At 39.2% G+C, this 23,640-nt stretch overlaps 1 protein-coding gene across 5 annotated transcripts in view; it reads right to left on the bottom strand.

The window, feature by feature from the left end:
• LOC111865528 (neuronal acetylcholine receptor subunit alpha-7) overlaps positions 1-18,643 on the bottom strand; it is a 218,066-nt gene extending 199,423 nt beyond the window's left edge. For all 5 annotated transcript variants that reach the window (XM_033751858.1, XM_033751857.1, XM_023853624.2 and 2 more), the window contains exon 1: positions 18,074-18,643. In XM_033751858.1, coding sequence (XP_033607749.1) covers positions 18,074-18,212 — 139 coding nt within the window. In that variant the 5' untranslated portion in view covers positions 18,213-18,643. The remainder of the gene's footprint in view (positions 1-18,073) is intronic.
• Positions 18,644-23,640: the final 4,997 nt, after the last annotated feature.

Below are 23,640 nucleotides of genomic sequence, written 5' to 3'. Positions count from 1 at the left end.
AAGTCAGTCACACAGAAGAGAAGACGCGCGTAGTCCAGTAAGGAATGGAGCGAGGCCGCGCCATAGCTCAAGCGGTTAGTCGCTGGCTTCCCATCGCGGCGGCCCGGGTTCGATCCCAGGTCTGGTCAAGTGGGATTTGTAGTGGACAAAGTGGCGCTGGGGCAGGTTTTCTCCGAGTACTTCGGTTTCCCCTGCCAATCTTCATTCCACCAATTGCTCCAAAATCACACTCACCTATCATCTGGGGCTGGTACAATAGGCCAGAAGTGGCCGCAGTACAAGGGACTTAGTTTCACTTCACTAGCAATAGAAAAAAAGAATTGAACGAGTCTTTTAATTTCGAGCTGTTATAATTGATTGCAATTGTAATCGAAGTGTCAATAAATCAATCATCCAATCCAGACTCCGTTATTACTAGTCACCGTACCCCGGACATATAAAATATTCTGGGCTACTGATGACGTAGTTAATAAAATATAGATAAAATAATAAATAAGATATAGAAATCAATATTTTCTTTTACGATTGTAATTTAAATAGGCATCGTGTCATATTTATTAGTAGGAAATAGATGTCATCTAGAAATAGGCTGATCGTGAATCTCGGGGGTCCCGGGATCCTGACCGTTTTTGTTACGAACTCAAGCAATGTTCCAAGTTTCAACTCTAAGTTATCCTCGTACTGTTGTAAAAAAACGTCCCCGAAGAAGACACCGCATTATGTTCCGAAACAGTCTGTTGCCGATGTAAATTCTCGGTGAAAGCTGAAGCAAACGAGTTACTCTGATGCTTCATATTAAGAAGCTGTCAGTATGCAGACTGAATGGTAGGAGGTTTCATGAGTAATAAATTGCATTAGATGTGGAGGGAAGCGGCGATTGCGGTCTCATCGAAATACTAATCGGGTTTTTCCTCCAGGGAATGAGGGTAGCCAGACACGATAACCGGTGTCTCTTTGAGATTCGAACCTAACGTCTCCAGAACTCAAATCTAGAGCATTATCGTTACACAGAGAAGTAAATTCGCTTGTTCTGAAAGTTAAAGAATTCAAAAAGATATCTCGGGGTGCTTCCTTACATACTTACTTACTTACTTACTTACTTACTTACTTACTTACTTACTTACTCATGGAGCTGAGCCGTTCTTGCGGAGCCGCCAATTCTGCAGCTACTCAAGCATTTCCCAGCATTTTATGGAACCCGAAGGTTTATTACCATGTTCACAAGAACCCTCCACTGGTCCCTATCCTGAGTCAGATCAGTCTAATTCATACCATCCCATCCTATCTCTCTAAGATCCATTTTAACATTGTCCACCCACCTGCGCCTTGATCTTCCCAGTGGTCTCTTTCCTTTCGTCTTTCACACCAATATCCTATATGCATTTCTCTTCTACCCATTCGTGCTACATACCCTGCCCATCTCATCTTGTCTTCATCATTCTAATTATACTTGGAGAAGAGTACAATTTATGAAGCTCTTCATTATGCAGCTTTCTTCAGCCTCCCATCACTTCATCCCTCTTCAGTCCAAATATTCTTCTCAACACCCTGTTTTCAGACGCCCTCAGTCTATGTTCCTCCGTTAATGTCAGAGATCGAGTTTCACATTCGTACAGAACCATAGGTAATATTATAATTCTGTGTGTTCTAATTTTTATGTTTTCGGACAGCAGTCGAGAAAACAAAAGGTTCTGGACTGAATGGTAGCAAGCATTACCCGAGATCAGTCTCCTCTTAATTTCCTCCTAATCAGTTTTCGATTTGTTACCTTTGTTCCCAAATATCTGAACTGTGCCACATTTTATACCCCGGGGTTATTTATAAAAATATAACCGTCCTATCTATAAATCATTTTGTTTTATTCATCGCTTAAATAATGACAAATTTAAATACGTCAGTCTTTGTAATTAATATTAAATTAAGTGATAGAAATAATTTCTGTCAGAGTTGCATTGAATGTAATGAATATAACGCTCGCATCATATATTTTCAGATACATTAAGGAACGTTTATCACTTAGTAAATGGCCATAGAGCTCAGGCACGTGGAACAGAATTCAGAATGCTGAGCGTACGTGTAAATAATAATCANTCTGGCCTCATCTTCCAGATTTTCACAGCAACGTTTCACAAGGACTGAACCTCAGCAGTGCACTACTTGACAGGGTAGTTTAGTCACTCACCAACCAAAACAACTAACTTATTTCAAAGTCAGAGTTACTTTACGACTTGCAGCTTACTGCCGATCAGTTCGTCCTGGCGTCAAGCCCCTTCAGATCCACGATCAGAAATTTCATATTTTCAACTGAACTCTTGCGATAGTAATTCTTTTGTAACTTTTTTCTCTGACGAGAAGAAAGGGTTGTCTCTTATTAACATGCTAGGTCTTTCGTCAAGTGTGCTCATAGCACATACAGCAGGTTATTAAAAAAATGTCCTTTTGTACTATATACAAGTCTTCTCTCAGCAAAAGTTTTGTAAAGCATATCATGTCTATCTTACGTATCTTATGCTACAACGGCGGGTTGGTAACTTGAACGATCGTAAACTTGAAGAAAGCCGTCTTCTGGGATATGGCGTCGTATAGAAATTATCAGAAGACGGCTTGCTTCATAGTCACCGCCCTGAAAGCCTCAAATCTTACATAGATCATAAGCTTGACCACCACCATGGCACGGACCTCTGAGAAGACACAGTTGCTGTTGCAGTTTATGGGTCATTGCCTAGCAACAGCCGTTGTCTAATTGTTTCGCTGTCTTGCCTAGCAACGGATCTGCTTACCTCAATATATTTCCGCTTTCCATGGGGGATATTTCCAGATGTGTCTTATTGTTACGAAGCTGCTCTTTCTGCGTGTCTGTTGTATCCTACATGTACGACTAAAATAAATATTAAATTATAATAAAAATTATTAATTTACCAGTTTTATTAGCCTACATTTGGTTGATCCAGCAATAATCCCGTATTGAAACAACTAGCTTGTAATTTATGAAATATTTTTAAAATATATATTATTACAAAATAGTTTTGAGACCTATGCAAAATTGTACTAGTATTACTTCTATTTCGTAATTTTCTCGTGGACTGAATTTTACAGACACTTAGGTCCATTTATGTAAGTCCTTACATCTTGCACTTCAAAATAATCTCGCCGAGGATATCAAAATTGGCTCATCGGTTCGTTCGTGAAGTACATACTCCATTCTTCGTTCATTTAATTACTCGTATAACGATCTTAGGCACTCAGAAGTTTAAATGCACACCGTCTTTTTATTCGTATTGTAAACTCTTAAATTTTAACATTGCATTTTCAACTCTAAAGAATCTGCTCTGAATTAATATCATGCGTCATAAATATATAAACGTCACGTGATTATGTTCACAAGAAACCTGTCAAATTTCTGTCCTCTTCATTAACATCCTGAACTATCTGTGGATTTACGTACTTCGTCTAAATGGAGATCACAGACGCTTCGGGATATGGCCGTCCTCACTGAAAATTCACAGTTTCAAATATCCTCCCAAGTTTCACAGTATTTTAGTTGATATGTCGTTGAATAAGGAAAGAAGGACTATGTAATAAGATTTATTCCTCATGTTCTATAATGTTGGTTTAGTTTACAGGGTTGGCCTAAAAGAAATAGACAGTTTAAATGACTCGTGTTCGTGAAACTTACACGCGCAGCCCAAAAAATTCGACAACACATGCAAGTTTAGAACTTCAAGTTCCACAAAAGGCTGTGTGGAATATCTTGCGTAAACGTTTACGAATGTTGCCTTACCGGTTGCAATTATTGCAGAACCTCACTGAAAACGACAAAACCCTCCTTCACTCATTCTGTATGAACATGCAGCAACAGAAGGAAGCAAGTAATGATTTCTATAGCCGGCAGTTTTCGGTGACGAATGGAAGTTCCACATTAGTGGTACGGTGAAGAAACACAAACTTCGTATATGGGGGAAATGAAAACCCGAGAGCTGTAGTAGAGCATGTTAGGGATTCACCTAAAGTGAACGTTTTTTGTGCCCTTTCCCGTAAGAAGGTGTACCCATGTAAAATTCAGGTCGTACTCTTCAAACCATGTAAGTATCTCGGCCATGCTATTAAAACTCTTCTTTCTGTAAAACTTTAGAAGTGTCTGTTTCTTTTAGGCTAACCCTTGTTATTTTGATTTCGAGGATATGAAAGAATATATGAAGTGAGGTAGTGTGAATCGAACCTCAAAGAGGAAGATACGTTACTGGGCAGTACTCAATGACTATAGATGTATCCCCATACCATTATTCGCAAAGTTACCTATTCCCCAAGGATACATATTGTCAAATGTACGGGGTTCCCTGGCGAATAATAAGGAATTCTGGATTAGATGATAGGATTTATTGACACTTTTGTTAAAATCAAAACCAATTATAACAGCTCACAATCAAAGACTGCCTAAGACTCGCTGCATTCTTTACTAGACTACGAGTGTCTTCTCTTCCTCGTGAGTGACTTGGTTCTGACTTACGAATCGGTCACTTCTTCGACTTCTCTTGTCCGCTGGTTAGCACTCCACAACTGAAAACTTAACTTATGAATTCCCTTACGACTGAATCATTGAATTCCCTTACGAACGACGCCTCCGGGTGAACCGAAGAGAGGGCACCACTTCTAACAGTTCGTCTGTTATTGTCTGTTTCATCCGCTGCTATGAAACCTGTGTCGATATCTTGACAAAGGTTTGATTTGTACAAGCGTATTCGGTGCGACGAAATGTTTATAGTGAGCCTTTGTCTAGCAATGTACTATTCCATCAAAATATTTTGCTGTTGTTGTGATCGTATACCAACTAAAATGTTGTCCCAAATTGTGTAAAGGTTCAAAGTTGCCCCGTTTACCCATAAGCAAGTGGGCGAATACGATCACCGCTTTCGGTGAACGAGCTACAAGAACTGCAAATTATTTCTGAATAATTCAGCGTTGGTTGCAAACCTGTAATCTTCTAACAGTAATATATAGGTTGTTTTATTCTTCACTTTAACTCTTCATTTCAAGCACTTTCATTCAATGTGTCCAGTTTCCAGATGGCGATGAATTCCGTCAGTTTCGTAGTCATTGTAAAAATCTGCAAGTTGTATCTTTATGGGAGCCTTCAGAGCTAACCTCTTCAACATCATTTTCTGAGGCTGACTCAGAGACTGAACATCTGCTGCTAAGGAAGTCTTTCTTCTTCTGGGCAATCCTCATATTCCTTTTCCGGTATCGCGGGACCCCCACAACGCATGTACCAGAAGTCAACACTGCAGCTTTCTCTTTTCTTCCTTTAGTTTGCTGGTAATTTCTTTTGGCTTAGGGAGTATGTCGTGGAAGGATCGATTCAACTGGAATGAATGATTACGGTTGACTTTCTGCAAGGAGCTGATGCCTTTGAGGGCCCTGGTGTTGAGAGGATGTTACATTGTAGATTACTTACTTATTTACTTACTTATGGAGCTGAGCCCTTCTTGAGGAGCCGCAAATTCTGCAGCTACTCAAGAATTTCCCAGCATTTTATGGAACCTCAAGGTTCATTACCATGTTCACAAGAGTTCTCCACTGGTCCCTAACCTGAGTCAGATCAATCTAATCCATACCATCCCATCCTATCTCTCTAAGATCCATTTTAACATTGTCCAGCAATCTACGCCTTGATCTTCCCAGTGGTCTCTTTCCTTTTGGCTTTCCCTCCAATATCCTATATGCATTTCTCTTCTCCCCCATCATAGAGCCATTAGAGGGGAAAATCCAAATGGGACAATATATTCAACGGTAATATTCCCGTTCATTGAAATTCACTTTCTACATTTTCGATGATTTCAGCTTTTGTCCACGCTTTTTGGAAAAATAATCCTTAACAGGATTTCGTTATCTTTCTGTCACTCCGAAACGCTATCATGGATGTGTTGCATTCTCTGTCATAATTGGCATCCAGGGGTTTGAAGAAGGATCTGTTTACGGGTTGCAGCCTCTGCGTTGTACATTACTTGCATGCTCTTCTCACGGAACTCCAATACAGGAAGAGATCTGTATGACGAATGACCTTCTAGGAGGAGAACACTTCGTCTTGTAACTCGAAGTGTTTTGGAATGCTTTAACCACTTGAGGAATTGTCTGTACTAACTTAGACAGGGACACACATGCGCACTGATGGTACAGATGGAAAATCATCCTTTCGTTCGTTGGGAATTTTTACCTTTAAATGTTGTTGTCTGTGAGAAACAATATCCGATATCACTGCAGGTCATAACAATTGTATTTATTTAAGCAAACTGTTTTAGAAACATTTTGAATCCTGTCTCCTCAACAGTCTTCAGATTTTGCCCATTGTTGACAACACAACCCGTTTTATCAATATTGTGTGCTAATTTTGGCTTGTCCGGAGCACCAACTTCATTCCTGACTGAAGTCAATTGTGAGATATCATTGACTTGTTCCTTATCCAGACCTTCAGCCCTAGACCCAGACTTAGCCTAGGCTAAGCACATACCTGTCTACGAAACTAAAAACCAATCGTTTCCTGATAGCATCTTATCATGGGAAACATCCTTCATTTTGTGTTGCACTACATGATCATATACAGCCTTCATGACATCGCTTGTCAATCCAAGTCCTACTTCAAGAAGCCGAACAGCTCTTGCCGCCAGGTCAATATACGTATTTATCAAGGTTAAGTAAGGTCTCACCTTCTTTTGACTCCTATTGTCACATATTAGGGGGTTTTATGGTTTTTAAACGGAGTTTGGATTTGATGATCGAATTTACTGAAAATCATACGATATCTTACAACATTTCACAAATCACTATCTTCGGCTGGGCACTCTCGACTTCTGACCACACTACACTTATCCACTCCTGCTGGTGCCAGGGTCACTCACTGTTGTATGGCGTCGAGTGTAACCTCACGCAAAACACGTCCATTGCCTAGTAATGGACGTATAATATTCTAGCGTATTGTTGTAAGCCTTACCTAGCAAACGTGCTGTTTACCAAAAATCTATCTCCACGGGGAATTGTTTATCGAGCCGTTGCCCAACAGTGGGTCTATGCGGCACACTATCGTTACATTCTTCAGTTATTTTGTGATGCACGCATGTTCGTGGTACTTTGGAAAGATCTGTTGTACTTAGTGTTTCTGCCTTCTTGGAAATTTGTTAGAGTTTTGTTTTCGTGATTTCTGCTGTCCACAACTGCTCTGTTTTTATTTTAGATTGTCCCATCTCAAAAGAAGAAGAAAAATACATATGTACGTGATGTAATGTACTAACTCCATTATCAACCAAACGAAGTAATGAAAATATATTTTCTTTCAGTTAGAGAACAAAGTTTTAGTACGCAAATTTTATTTCCAGCATATTATACTCTAAGTAGATAAACTTCATTACAATTATACTTTTAAATTTTCCAGATGTGAACTATTCATACTAACTGATTCGCTGATACTGTAACGATAGTTGGTAGCTCTGATAGTGTGCCTGAATACGCTTTAACCTCACCATCAATAGAAATGAGATTTCTCTTCTGTAGAGCATGTGTACCTGAACTGCAATATTAATATCTATGAATGTTTAAAACGTGTCTGCTTTCAGAGTGCCTTAAAACACCAAATTAAAAATAGTTATCACCCAATCACGCTCTTGCATGCAAGCAGTATTTTCGATTCAACACTCTAAGATACAAGGAAACAAAGCATAACCGGCAATGTTGACAAGAAAGTTTACCTAAAAGTAGCCAAATTCACTGTCTGGTTCTATCACCCGAACCTACCCTACTAAAGCATTTCGAGGTTATTACTGCCAAATGATGCAAATTAAAAGTAAACTGTTCTGAAGAGTTGTTTTACAAGTGCACAAAATAGAAATTTGTTATTTAAATAACGAAACAGTTTATTAAGTATTTAGTTCTATTTCTTATCAAATTACTGTGAAACGAACTGCGCACAAATAAAGCTACTCGAGTATTTACGGAAGGTTGTCATCACCGAGTTAAGACAACGCCAATCTCTGTATGTCTAAAAATAGTCCTGTAATTTTTATGTTACCCGCTATTCGGAAAAAAACATACAGAGCGACCCAGAAACGATAGCGTAGGCTTTAATAAAGAAGCCACAAAGGGCCTTCTGCTTAATGCTTGAAAATTACACGAACAAGAGAAGTAGGAGAAAAGCGAAAAGAAATAAGGGAAGAGTAAGGATATAGAGGATCAGAAGGGGAATTAGGAATAGGAGACGTGGAAGCAGGACATGTTCGAAATGGGTGGGAAAAGAAAACGGAAGATCTGGACTATGCACACAAAAAGACGACAGAAAGAATAATAAAAGCAGAAGGAAGAAGAAAATAATTTAAAGCATGAGAGAAGCACAAGGAGGTAGGTGGGATGATGTATGACAAAGAAAGATGAGAAGAGGAGAAGCATAAAGATGCAGGATAGAGCAAGGGAAAAGTGGGCTGAGAAGAATATTAGGAGATGCAGAATGAAGCGAAGAATAAGAGGCCGAAGACAATCAGAAGGGGGCATTAAGAAAGTGCAGGGACATTAGGAAAAGGAGAATACGATAGAGGAAGAAAATAATTAGGAGGCGTCTGGAAGAAGATCAGGCAAGAAGGAAGAGAGGTTAATGAAATTTTTTCGGATTATCTGCCGCGTCGGTGGTCAGAAAATACCGACGTATCAGGGGGACCATCTCTGTCCCCATCACAGAATCTGATTGCGAGGACTGACACGGTTCATAGCCCGAGAAGATATCATTAACTTTAGTCGCTGTAAAACTTTGAGATCTTACGAGGAAGTGTAGCATGCAACAAGAGGAAGAAGTATCGCAGGAACAAGGGAGGAGGGAATGGAAAACAAGAAATGGGAAGAATAGTAGGACGAAAGGATAAACGGCGAGACGACAACTTGGAGTTCTTGCGTAAGTTTCAGGCCTGCTGCAGGGTGTCTTCTCTTTTTGCGGAAAAGCACTTGTACACAAGGAGATAAATTGTACGAAATGTAGTCTGCAGAGAATGAAACTTGTTACTATCTGAACTTTCCATGCCTGAAGCAGTGCTTCGAATTCGTTCCTTGAATGTCTCCACTCGCAAGAGTTCAGCTTCTGCCGCCAGAAGAGTTCAGTCCTCGCCATTGTAACGTAGAAAAGTTTTCAAAGTAGGTTGCCGGAAGGGGAGGGGAAACTGCAATAATCTTCTTGTGCTGAAGACATAGCCAACTTGACTCTTGTGGGTGCATTGCCATGTCAAATATTCTTACTACAGACAAGAGTTTATCTCTCCTGAGGCCAGATTTTTCATCGTCCACTTCATTCTGCGGTAGACGCAACGCGCCTTCAGAATGGCGAAATTTAAAACAAGACAAATATGCATATCACAATACAGAATGAATGGAGTTACGCCTGACTCTCTTTCCAACCACTTGTTTCGTTTCTAAATCGATTAATAAATGCAGTGGAATTGATATTTATAGTTGATTCTTAAGCCATTAAACGACTGACCGTCTTACAGTGCATACATTTATTCACCTTACTCTTCTCTCTTGCACTACATGTTTCGGCACTAAAGTGCCATCTTCAGGTGCTCCATTTACGTTAATCTATTTCATTGCTTGCCATTATGTCATTGTAAAATTTAAAAAATATTTAAAAATGTTCGTCAATTATAATAAATATTTATATACTAAAAACTTGTTAAGATTATTTATCTTATCTGTCCCAATTCTAACACCGCGCATAGTTCCACCACTATGGGAGTCGTTCCTCTTACTCTCAGTGTATATCGTGTCTCGTGTTGTGTGTGTTAGAATTGGGACAAATAAGATAAATAATCTTAACAAGTTTTTTGTATATATATATTTATTATAATTGAAGAACATTTAAATTTTTTTTTTTTAAATTTTACAATGACATAATGGCAAGTAATGAAGTAGATTAGTGTAAATGGAGCACCTGATGATGGCACTATAGTGCCGAAACATGTTGTGAAATAACAAGTGAAATTGAATGCACTAAAAGACGGACACTGCATACATACTTCATAATTGTTTTGCGCTCTGTAAGGAGGTTTAATCAAATTATAATTACAAAAGGCGTAATTGACTAAAAATCTTTATATCCGTGAAATGTTGTCTCCGATTTACTGCTTGGTTTTCTAGTCGTTATTTTCGATTTATAAGGACAAAACATCAGCCTTTAATGTTTCACTAAAGACAGAAAAGTGCGTGTAATTTTGGCAGAAGTCACAGTTGACAAACTTTGAATGAATGTCTCTTACCGAGTACTAGACAGCGTTGGGTTATCAGGGATCTGTCCTAAATGTTTTCGGGGAAAATGTCGATTTGGTCCATATATACTAATTTTTAGGCACGGTAGCAACCTTACGTAGTGCCTGAGTTTTCTTCATCCGTCCGTACGTACACCTGAAACAATTCGACAGTGATGTACAGAATTTCATTAAACTCGATATTTGAGAATTTCACGTAATAATGTGGAGATCCTTCAATTTTTATTTATATCGGAAGTGTTTAACTACGACTTTATACGTACGTATACATGCTCCTATGGGCATATCTAGCTAAATATTTGTGGGAGAGAAAATATTCCGAACAAAATTTGTAGAGAATAATTAAACAAGTACAAAAAGCAATACTTTTCTTCCGTAAGTGTTATAGTTTCGAGTTAAGTAAACAAAAGTGTGTTATGAATAAATTTTCGATATTTCTTGTTCAACAATTGGTCATGGACTACAAACAAAATGGCGGGAAATAGAAGTCAAATGAAAATATGAGAAACTAATTATTGAGTTCAGACTCCGTCAAAGCAGATTTATTCCATGATTTTAGCGCAGTGCTCAATTACATTATGACTTTCAAGCATATATTGAACACTATCTATATTTAGTTTTCGTTTAGGTTAATGCTGACTGTTCAGTCAGTAAACCTATATTGTTTTGATATTTAAATAACCAAACAGTAAATATTTGTATATGGATTTAACGTCTGTTTATTATAAATGGACAGTCCATCGTAGTCTTGATTATTTTGTTCATTATTTCTTTGCCAAACACTCCTGTTAGGTTTACATTGTGTACTTTTATCATTATGTTGGACATTTATTTAACGAAATGAGAGATAAACCCAGTGTATCTGTCTAGTGTAACATAGATGCATGTGTTGGTGCTTACATTTCTCGACATGTTCTTTCCCTGCAACAAATGGACTTACAAATTTTATATGGTGGAATAAAAACGAACATTTCGGATATTCATTACTGATATGCAATTATAAGCCAATCAGATTGACCGAGGGGTCTAACATATGAACTGCCTTCGCCCGCTTGGACACTGGGTCGTGGGTTCGAGTCACACTCGAGGCACAGGTGTTTCTCTACATTTTTATTCTGTGTTTATGTTGTCCTGTGTTTAGGTAGCGGCCTTGCGACGGGCTGATCACTCGTCCAAGGAGTCCTACCGTCTGTAAAGATTAAGAAACTGAAGAGAAACGAAGCCTTTCAAGGATGCGCTCTGCTCCAGAGGGAGCAACAGTAATATGAATGAATGAATGCATGACAATTATAATCATTGAATCCTTACATTGTTGGCTATGAAGATTGCAATATCCTAGAGCGTGACATGTTTAGTCTTTTAAATTGTTGTCCACGTATCGAAGAAAGCTTCTGCTTCCATCATCAGGGTACATTTGCTCTTTTACCCTGGACGTGAAGGCAGTAGGTTCCTTTGATATATCGGTAAAGATATATCAGATTTCACGACATCACATTTCATAAACCAGTAATATTTTAACTGTAATAAGCTTGAATAATATTAATTGTAATATATAATATTAATATGAGGTTGTGGACTGGATCAAGATACTGATCATTGACTTGATAGTGTGAAGAGCGTGGCGCTGTAAATGGCATGATGTACATCGTGGCACGGTTATGAGAATCCGACAGTTGATTTAAACATATTTAAAACGCGGATGCAGATTTCATGACGCGATAAACCTATATTTCCTCTTATTGTAGACCTCATATTAAATTTAATCAGATTCTTTAAAGGACATAAAATATACAGAGGACAGATACTGTCGTGTGATTGAGTGACTGTAGACGGGGTTTTAGATTGATGACCGGATTTATTGGACTCTATGATACAGCGCGTGACTGTACTTTACTAATCATTGTTACACACACATACACACACGCACACATACATACTAGTGTCCAGAGTCACATTTTCATTAGCCGTTGTCGGGTAGCGGCTTTTATCGACGGACTTTGCCATTCTTCAGGATTCCCGAACTAGGAAATATTATATAAAATTACGTAGAATTCAAGAGTCAGATAACTACAAAAATCGTGGTGTGCCTCATTTTGAAACGAATTCCAATCTTATTACTTTGTACACTGTTCTTACGTTATATTTATATCTGTTTTAACCTTCCACTGCAGATAATTACACAGAACTATTACATATACAACTACTAGAATTATGAGGTTGATATTAGTAAGATTAGCTATTATGTTATAAAAGTCTGTGACGACGGTACATTGATACAAATATATTATGTTTCTGGACATTATCCATCATCCTGTCTTTATCTAAAACACCGCCCTGATTATATTTCAAAACACGACGTTTCGGAGACCGGATTCTCTTTCCGTCTTCGGATAAAAACATTTGAAGTTCAAACACGATCTTCTCAGGCCTTTTAACGATTAATTGCTGTTATGATTGGCGAAGTGTCATTAGATAACATACAAATCCATCCGTCTCCTCTCTTATCTATCTGTGGCTCTACAGCCCTGTGTTGGTTCTTGGCCGCTTCTTCAGTTTCTTAATCCTATACACAGTCGGTAGGACTGCTTGGACGGGGTATCAGTCCGTCACAAGGCCGCTACCTGCACACAGGACAGCACAAACGCAGAATAAACACACACAGAGATCCATGTGTCAAGTGGCATTCAAACCCATGACCCCAGTGTTTGAGCAGGTCTTAAACCGCGCGGTCAGTCTGTTATCCTCATGTTTAAATAGATTAATGTATGTTTGCTGTACTTGTTGGCACCAGTGGAAGATATGTTTGAGTCAATATTCTTTTTTTTTTAATGCTAGTGGGGTGCGACTAAGTCCCTTGTAGTGCGGCCACGTCTGGCCTATTGTACCTGCCCCAGATGATAGGTGAGTGTGATTGTGGAGCAATTGGTGGAATAAAGATTGGCAGGGGAAACCGAAGCACTCGGAGAAAACCTGCCCCAGCGCCACTTTGTCCACCACAAATCCCACTTGACCAGACCCGGGATCGAACCTGGGCCACCGCGGTGGGAAGCCAGCGACTAACCGCTTGAGCTATGGCGCGGCCCGAGTCAATACTCTAGTGTCCATCTTTTCCGAAAATGCCCTACAGCTAATGTCACGCTAAGTGCATGTTATTATTCGATCCATGTTGTTACCTGGTTTTTACGATAAGAAATATATGGTACACCAAATATTTAAAGTTATTAAAATTACCTGTTTTTACGAAGTTTTTCTGTAATTATTTCCCGTTGAGAGTTAAACGGGCTGCACGTAAGCGTGATACGATAAAATCAGAATTAAATCATTTAATTTCCTCATAATTGAAACATGAAAACTGGGTATGAAATTTGAGTTTCTCACTGAAATAAATATTAGGAGTGCGAAATATGGGACTTCAAACCTTGTGGCTTCATAATTAGTACTAGCGTTTCGGAGGAACCGTCATTCGACATCTTTAGGTTACGAGAGGGAAATGGAGGCAACACATATCTCCGTGACGCTGTATTTTCCCGATACTGATGAGGCGTCATAAAATAACCCACAAAAAAGTTTTTTCCGAAATGTTGAAGCTATATTATAGGGGGCCTAAAACAGACCTCAGGTTTTGTGGGCAATTTTACTCCTTGAGGAGATCACAGAAACAGTCACTTGATATGCAGTTATGATACGGAAAATGACGATTTAACCGTAATACAATTAGTGTTATGATAATTTTGAACCTTCCTGTATATGGATGATAGCCTTCATGTCATTATATAACGGGAATAATAGATTGTACATAATCTGTGATTCATCAATCCCAGTGTAACTGGGACATTTCTGTACTCATTACGGTGTTTGGCTTGTGACACTTTTCAACAGGTATTGGTTTATATAGCCATTATTGTATTCCCACGTACTCGTATTATTGTAATTTTTCTGTGTAACTGTAATATACGTGTAATTACGTCATGCAACAAAAGCTATTGAAGTTTCTCTCATCATTCAAGCCATTATGGTAACAATATTCACTATTTTTACTTCTTTCCTTCTTTGACGAAATTACCAGATTATGGTCCAATCTCAAATAAATTATGTATCATAGGAAAACATTAATCCATTCGTTTCTTGTGCAAAACTTGAAATGTAGGTCAAGATGAAGCTCGCAGGCGACAGAAGAAAGTATTTTTATACTACATCCCCATAAAAACCAGGATTCCAACCTTTCACATTACCCATCTGAGTGTAGCACAAAGAGAATGAAGGAAAGTAAGATCATTCTTGAAGAAAGCAGTTTTCTGGGATTTGGCACCGTGTATATGTGGTGTTAACCGACGTTTCGGAGGAACGTATCGCCTCAATCTTCAGGGTGAGAACCACCGGTGGTTCTCACGGTCTCTTCGCTTGCAGATTTCTTATATATTTTTTCTTCTACCCTGAAGATTGAGGCGATACGTTCCTCCGAAACGTCGGTTAACACCACATATACACGGTGCCAAATCCCAGAAGACTGCTTTCTTCATAGTCACCGCCGTGAAAGCCTGAAATCTTACAAGATCATTCTTAGCCAGAATATCAGGTTACGTCTCCGACTTCCTGAATATGTGGTAATACACAATTACGTTCAGTATGGGCTCAGTAATGTACACAGTATGTCGGATCATGGCCACATGAAACCGCACAGTATCGCGAATATAAGTTAATTTCAGACGTCGATAGCTGGGCTTCGCCCATTACTCCCCAACCCCACCTTCAGCCTCGCTACTTGTGGGCGTTTAATGTTCAATGTTCAGTGGCAGACGTAAATTGCATGTAATGGCTTTGCTCCAGCGCCAGTACTATATATGTATTTGTGGTTCGGTGTTAAACAGAAAGAACACAAAGATGGTGCGCACATATTTTACGTATTGAACGGTCTATTAATGTAAAAGCTATAAGTTACTGCGTTCACATAGGAAGTTGATAGTTGCCCAGGTGTCTAAGGTATCCCCCTTGTGTTACGGAACGGGAAGCTTCATTACCGTGTACACTACAACCTGCCACTGAAAACTGCCCTGTATATACTCACATTTTACCAGTATTTCAAAGACTATTCTTATATTTTTAAAGTGATGTCTTCCCATTAGATTTTCTGACTAAAATTTTATATGAATTTGCCACCTCTCCCATATGTCCTTTGCACGCAATCCGTCAAGTGACGTATAGTAACAGGTTCCCTTACATGACAAAACACACATAATTCCAAGATTATGCAGTTTCTTGTGTAGCTGAAGGCGGCAGATCTGCCACGCGCAAGATTCCTGTTGTGCTCACTCAGTGCAAGTCTCAACTTGCTCCTATCCTCATGGCTTCTTTATTGCTGCAACAGTTCCTCCTCAGCCCGTAACTTTGTAACTTTGCAACACAACCTGGTCTTATTATTTCCAGTTCAAGTCTCAGCTTTATTCCTTATTCATTTCTTGTGTGAAGGTAATGTGTAGAAGCTGTTTTCTTGGAACAGATTTTTAATACGAATTTGTAAACATGAAAAAATTTTTAACTGAAAATAAATTTGAAGCAATGCTGCACCCCCATCTCTTAATCATTTTTCTTGCCACTACTCTACATAGGACTATTCTATGAAATTTTATTCACTTCAGAGTACCTCATATGAATAACTCGAGATTTGAGCTTGAGGCAAAAATCTTCTAGTCGAGAAAAGATAGAAGTAAAGATGATATTCTAAAATATTTACATACTTGGCTCTACAAGTGGCACACATAGCAAGAAGCTGAAAAATAAAATGCTGAAACCTCAGCGTCGTCTGTATGTTCTATTCCTCTGTGTTAAGTTGTATACTGTATTTTCTTCACAATACAACATAACTTTCTTTTGTAATACGCCTCGGCGTTCTTCCGTTTTGCCTTCGCTATCTGTCAAAAAATTTACCCTATTAGGGCATTATAGGGCTGAGATTATATAAAAATAATTATGAAGGAACAAAACGAATTAATATTGCAATATCTTGGAATGTAGGTATGCCTGATTACTCTAATATTTTCGTCTGGCTCGTTGGGACTATGAAAAAGAGTAGGCTGGGATGTGTGAAGTACGAGTGTACTAATCGCATGTCATACTGTGGTGGAAACCCTCATTGTGCCAGAATATGTAGGGCAACAAAGTATAGATTAAATGAAAGCAGTAAAATCTAACTTACAGACGCAGACTGTAAAGGTGTGAACTCGATGGAATTCCCTCAGGTTACGATCCGTTGAAGGATATTTTCTTGTGTACGAACATCTAGGAATAAGTAGGATAATATTGAACAGAGAATTCTGTGTGAAATGCACAAAGCGTATTTTCCCATTCCGCTGACATCTAGTCCTGCAAATCCGGTTTGATGTCGTGTCTAGATTATGTGAAGTTTTAAGCCAAAGACGAAATTAAATTTAGCTTGTGGGCTGGCGTACTAGGCTCGGTCGTATATGACCACACGATGGATTTATGTTCGAGATAAGTTTTGTCTGAAGTTTTAAATATGTCATGGATTATTATTATTTGAAAACCGTATTATTCAAATGTATATTTCACATGTAATTTTTCGGACATAACCTCAAAAAATTCGCATTGTCGCCATATTTATAATTGTTCAGTTATGAGCAATATATCACTCATAATGCCGTCCAGCTCTTCATTAACCGCTGACATGAAACCGAACGCTAAGCATTTATTTCATGAAGCCGCCATTTTATGTTTTAAATTTCACACACAAATTCGTAAATAAAAAGTGTATACTTTTCCCAGGAACTCTTATCATGGCCTATATCTTATGAAAACATATTAAGTGGCTCTAATTTCGTTCCAGTCTCACAAGTTCTCACGTCCATCTTATTGACATTAAAGTAAAGAATTCTGGTTGGCCTCTAATGGCATAATTCACAAGCCAGGTTTCATGAAATTAGTCATCAGGTTCAAAAGCTAACATGCGGAATACGAAGATCCATATTGGATATCAAGATTATCTCATAAGCCTACTTATGTCCTCATGGAAAGAAAACTGATGTATACAAATCTTAAAAACGTAGTAAAAATATGAACTGAACTGAAATAAATCTACTCTGGACCTAATGAAACGTCTTTTTTTTCCAATAAGCAGCATTAACTGCTTGATGTGTGAGGCACGAACTGCATTTTTGTGCATTATTTAGAGGAACTTCAATCATAAAAACGTCAGAGAATATTATTACACAAACGTATTTAAAAATGTAACTAGTCCTGTATAAATGATGACATTATATGAAAAATTAATAACTGCTGATTGTGGTTTCTGTGCGGACAGTAAGTCAATTGTCCGTTCATCTATCCAGCTACCCTCTGCCCATTTGCAGTTCGAGCCCAGGATTAATCCCATTGTTTACTCGAATACTTAAAATGTTCGATTCCCTGCACAGGAAAGATATTTTTCTCTTTTCACAGTGCTGGAATGACTCTGGGACTCACCTAGCTTTCAATCGAATAGGATTCTTTCACAAAGGGTAAGGCGGCTGAGTCGTGAAGCGGACTACTCACCTCCATCTCGAGCTGAGATTATGAATATGTGGAGCTATACCCTTCCTCCTCTTATTCCCTGTTAGCGTGGTACTATATCAAGTATAGAGCGAATTTTACCTTTACATATAAATTTGCTTTAATAATATCATGACGTGGGGAATGCGTTTTTTGACATATTGAGTGTTGCTCTCTTATGCCAACACCTAATTCATGCTAAACATGCAATAAATTACAATAAGGAAGGAAATGTTACTCGCCTTTTGGTAGAGAGAAGAGAAGAACTGCAGACGTGAGAAGTCCAAGCGCCTGGGCTAACGATGTCATCCTCTCTTCCTGCTTCGGCTCGACTCTTTCTGATTTTACCTCCCTCCGCTGCAACGTCTTCAGTTTTCGCATATAAAAGCTTATTTTACGAACTTCAAACCTGTCATATCGAATGTTCCTTTGGTGCAGTAGATCCACCAGATTTCGCCGTCATAACAACAAAAATTATTTTCCACTTTTACACTTTTAACATTTAGATATAATATATAACAGAATTTTAATGTTTTATATGTACATGTTCCTACTGCATCTTGTCCAGGATTTACCTATTTAACTGCGGTAGTTACGGTAGCCGCAAATTGCGCCGCCTTCTTTGAGGGCCACCTGCCGGAGAGGCAATTCCACCGAATCAAGAGCAAACACTGTTTTAAATGCTGCTGCTGCCGGTTGCTGTGACGAGCTTCTGCCTAAGGCTGGTGCATTTTCTTCTCTCTTTGGTGCTGATACAGCTTTCTTCCCTGAGAAACTTGACAAGAATGTGTTTGCATGTGGTTGTGCATGTTGTGGAGGGGAGAGGAGAGGAAAGACGAGGGCGAGCATAATCAAGAGGGCAGTGTAAGAATTGGGATGGGAGGAGAATGATCAATATAATATATTGTCCTAATGCGCATGTCTCTGCAGCCCTGGATTTCACGGCACCAGCTGCCTCGTTTTCAGCTGCGGCCGCTCGGGTCGAGCCAATGGCACCGCTGTGTGAAATCATGGTGCTCCAAGAGTTCTCATGGTTTCTTTTGTTTCAAAGAAACGATGTTTCCCTAATGGGTCAGCCCATATGAAAGGTTTCATTTATGAATAATGAAAATTCTGTCTATGAATACACTCAGAAAAGAGAGAGAAAAAAGCAGAAGCTTCTTTACTCTGGCGACCGGCATTCCTGACTGAAGTTATTCGTGATTTTCTTCAGTTCCTCCAAACACATAATCGGAAATTGCATTGACTACAAAAAACGCATGTTTATTGTGAAACTGTCAGTCTCTCAGATGCACTTCATCACATGGTTAGAAGGATCGATGAATAATGAATTGGAAAAATTTGGAAGGACGATGTGCCTTGATCGAACTACAATTCTGACACTTGCCTGAGAGGGTTGAGTAAAATCACGAGAAACCTCAGTCAGAATATCCAGTACTCCGGACACGATTCGAAAAGGGTACCTCATAATAAGACATACCGTTACACTAGCCTGTGCCTTAAAAGAATGTTACGTCGTTTTTTTTTAATTGAATGCCTTCGTTTTTAAGTTTAGGTTCTTCTTGGATATAACGCCTTGTACTGTAGCAGATACGTACCTATATTTCCGAGACACCTGCTAGTTCATGACACAGAAGTGACCATTCTTCTACATTGAAAAAGGAGGGCGTATGTTCCTCCAGCTTTCCGTGAGTATCTACATATGGGACTACACGGTACCACAACCCAGATTACCGTAAACTTAATTTTAACCGTAATGAAAATCTCAGATCCTCAGATCTGAGGCCTTCCTTCTCGTGAGTTCTACGCTCTCGAATCATCAGCATTATTAGAAACACAGATTTGTTGTAAATGTATGAGCGTGTTAAGAAATGTTAAATGCGGTGGAAATTTTCCGTATTTTTGTTGAATGAATTGTGTTTGCGGTCTCAAGCGTATTAGAATTTATAGCAGAATCAGAACGCCTCAAATTCCGACATATACTGTGCCGCTGAGCTCTTGTGTCAGGGAAGTACCGAGGTGCTATGACGATGTATAGGAACATTTAGAAAAGGCAGAGTCCCTGCGGTTAAGTATCTCGACATGAAAGCATGTGAGGGTTCATGCGGGCCTTAACGATATTCTTTTAACTATGTAATTTATATAATGTGAAATGAGATGGGGCTGTTTGTAAGGGAGTACTTGAACTTGGAAGGTCTTGTTTCAGCACCTGAAATAAAAGTTCAAGCCGCTGTCCCAACAATGGAGCCGGTATAACTCAGACCGGTTAGCAACAGGGATACGGATGACGAGGAGGAAAGAGATTTGTCTTTTCTTTGTGGTTTTGCAGAAAGACTTAGGCACACAACAGAGCATATGCAATAGGTACCGGGAGCTGTTTCTCCAGCGGTAAGGCGAGATGACCGAGAAGCTGACCACTAACCGCCATCTGTTGCCGAAGTTAAAGATGCGTGGAGCTATACTGTCAGTCCCTCATACGCCTTCGTGTCGTGATATTTAATTAATTAATCTGAGGCGTGACTTTTGCCTTGCTATCCAAGAAAGTTCTTAGGGAGATTGCAGAAAACAACCGTTAGCTTCAGTTGAATTAGCCAGTAACCCAACAGTAAATGGTACAGGTTGTCTACGGAGTTAGCACCTGAAATGTTAGCCGTTCACTGAACACAGGGATAATAGCTCTTCCGGTCCACTCTACTTTATCATCTCCTCAGTTTACTTCAAGCTGAATAATGTTCCAAATTAAGAAAATGTTATTTGATATCGTTCCCATGCACGAAATAAATATCATCTGCTTTATATATGTCGAAGTCACGACTTCAGAACAAAGTCGAAAATACAGTAATACATTAGTTCAAACGTGTGATCAATTTCCGGTCTACAAAACCGAGATTAACGGTCGTGGGTATCCGTTGCGCTGACCACGCGACACCCTCTATCCGCTAAAGTTGGCACTAACTTCGCCGACAAGCGGCGGTCGCTCTGTCGGTATAGTTCGCTTGCGGACTACAGACCAACTAGTTTGTTTCTGTTTTGTGTGGTCAAATTTGGAATGAATGTGAGCTCCATGCGTGTTCTTTGTTATCTGTATTCATCACTGAATTTTTAAGTTTATATGTTGTAGATTCAAGAGTATGATTAAAAGAGCTAATCAGCATTTCAGATTTTGTATTAAATATTAATTTTACTTGTACATCAGTAAATATTCATTAGATCTCGGTAGCGTAGTTGGTTGAGGCACTATGCTACAAGCCAGAAGGTCGCAGATTCGAGTCCCGATGAGGTGGATTTTTTTTTCAATTGAAGCGTGAAGCTGACCACTCACCTCCAACTAGTGTCGAGGTCAAGAATGGTGGAGCTATACCTCCATTCCCCCATGTGTCTTAATGGCATAGTGCTTAACTAATGAAACACAGGATAACTGTACCTGTACCTAATCCTTCCTGCCGCACTATGACTCTTGGCTCGACTCAGCCACTAACAGAAATGAGTACCAGGAATCTTCCTGGAGTGTAAAGTGCGGCCGGCGCATAAGGCTAACAAACTTACTGTATCTGTGAGCCAACTGTCTGGAGAAAATGGGGGATCCTCGACGTCTCACAACCGTATGGGCCTTCACGGCCTGTTACAGGGACAGCTTTACCTACGAATATGCTTCTGTGACGCAATGAAACAGAGTCACAGAAGAACGAGTAGTTGTTCTGTTCTGAGAAAATCCGTGTTACGAAAGGAACCAGAAGGCCGATTACCGTATTCAGAAGAATACTCCACTGACCCCTAATAAAAGTCACATCCCATTCCTCAAAATTATTTTTTTAAGTACTGTCTCCCATATACAGTATATATACTTGTTCAAAATGGTCTCTTAAAGTAAAATTTTCATACTAAAATTCTGTATGCATTTCTTCTATCCCCACGTTACTTTTGTATCCTGATCATCTTATCCTCTTCGGATTGTTCACCGTAATAACGTTTGGTGCAGAGCACAAATTATGCAGCCCCCGTTATGCAGCGGTGTCCGATCTCCTGTTACTTTCTTTGTCTAGATCCGGCCGTTCTTCTCAGAATATTGCTCTGAAGTACTTTCACTTCATTTTTACTCGTAAAATTTCACACCTATATAAAATAACAGCCGTTCTCAATGGCCAGAATCGGGCTTCATTCCTTACTCTCGCCCAAGTGTTTAGGTGACCGCTTTCCTCGCAGCGTGTCTATATAACATTTAATTCATCTAACTATACATTTTCTTCCTGAAGAAGGAGGCAACATATTCCTCCGAAATGTAGATAACTACGAGTCCACATGTGTCATAATCGAGAGAAAAATCATCTGCATAATTATCCCCATGAGAACATCAGAACTTCTGTATAAACATTGAAAATTTTCCTAATGATTTTTTATCACGTACCTGCCTTTGCATAGAATTCAAACGATTAAAAGTTAATGAATTTAGATTTGATCTTGATATAAGGTACTTGTACGACAAGGGCCAAGTTTCAAATATCACAGTAAATTTTAATATATACTTGCAAATCTAAATGTAATCAAAATCCTTTAATTTGTTTGTGAGTTGAAGCATGTGAAGGATTGGCAGGTGCACTTGATCTCACCGATGCGCCTACAGATCCGTGGAGTGGACGAACTGACACAACACCGAACTTACATATCAGATTGATGCAACTTGATAAGCCTGCGTCTCTCCGATTTCTATACAACACTTTCACACTGACCTCTGCTTTACGGATGAAAATCTGTAACATTGATTAGAGTTACATAAGATCAGTTACATGAAGTCGGATTCTCATTAAGTAGTGCAATACCTTCATGTTCCTGTACGTTCTACATTCGATTTTATCTCGTGTTCAACAAGTATCATATGTCGTAAACTGTACAACTGTAAAACACCCTTCCACAGCAATTCTTTTGTTTCTGGCAATGAATAGTGGAAAGATAAGTTTACGTTCTGGGATGAGACGTCTTATAGTCTATCTATCTATCTATCTATCTATCTATCTATCTATATATATATATCTAATCAAGCAGCGCATCTTAGGATCAGTCTTTCTTCTATTTGCTCCCACTTTGGAGCATAGAGCTGATTTCTCGGTTTCACCGATCATTTTTAAAGACGGTAGAGCTCCTTGGGCGGGGATCAGGACGTCGCAAAGCCTCTAATTACACACAAGAAAACACAGAATAAACGCATACACACATGAAACATCAATGCCTTGTGTGGGATTAGAACCCACGTTGCCGGCTTCCGAGCGAGAGAAAATATTGCATGACTTAAAACACTGGTCTCCCGTGACCAACTTAGAGCCAGTAGTACTTACTTACTTACGAATATAGAGCTAAGCCCTTCTTGAGGAGAAGCAAAATCTGCAGCTACTCAAGAATTTCACATCATTTTATGGAACCCGAGGGTTCATTACCGTGTTCACAAGAGTCCTTCACTGGTCCCTATCCTTGAGACAGACCAATCCAATCCATACCATCCCATCATATCTCTCTAAGATCCATTTTAATGTACACACCCTACGCCCTGCCCATTTCACACTCCTTGACTTGATCATTCTAATTATACTTGGAGAAGTGTAGAAGTTATGAAGCTCCTCATTATGCAGTTTTCTCTAACCTCCTGTCACTTCATCTCTCTTCGGTCCAAATATTCTCTTCACCACCATATTCTCAAACACTCTCAGTCTATGTTCCTCCCTCAATGTCAGAAACCAAGTTTCACACCCATACAGAGCCACATAATTTTGTATATTCTAATTTTTATGTTTTTGGACAGCAGACGAGAAGACAAAAG

Source organism: Cryptotermes secundus, unplaced genomic scaffold, assembly GCF_002891405.2.
Source record: "Cryptotermes secundus unplaced genomic scaffold, Csec_1.0 scaffold722, whole genome shotgun sequence".
In the NCBI taxonomy this organism is placed as follows: domain Eukaryota; kingdom Metazoa; phylum Arthropoda; class Insecta; order Blattodea; family Kalotermitidae; genus Cryptotermes; species Cryptotermes secundus.
This window is presented reverse-complemented; position numbering and strand designations above follow the sequence as displayed.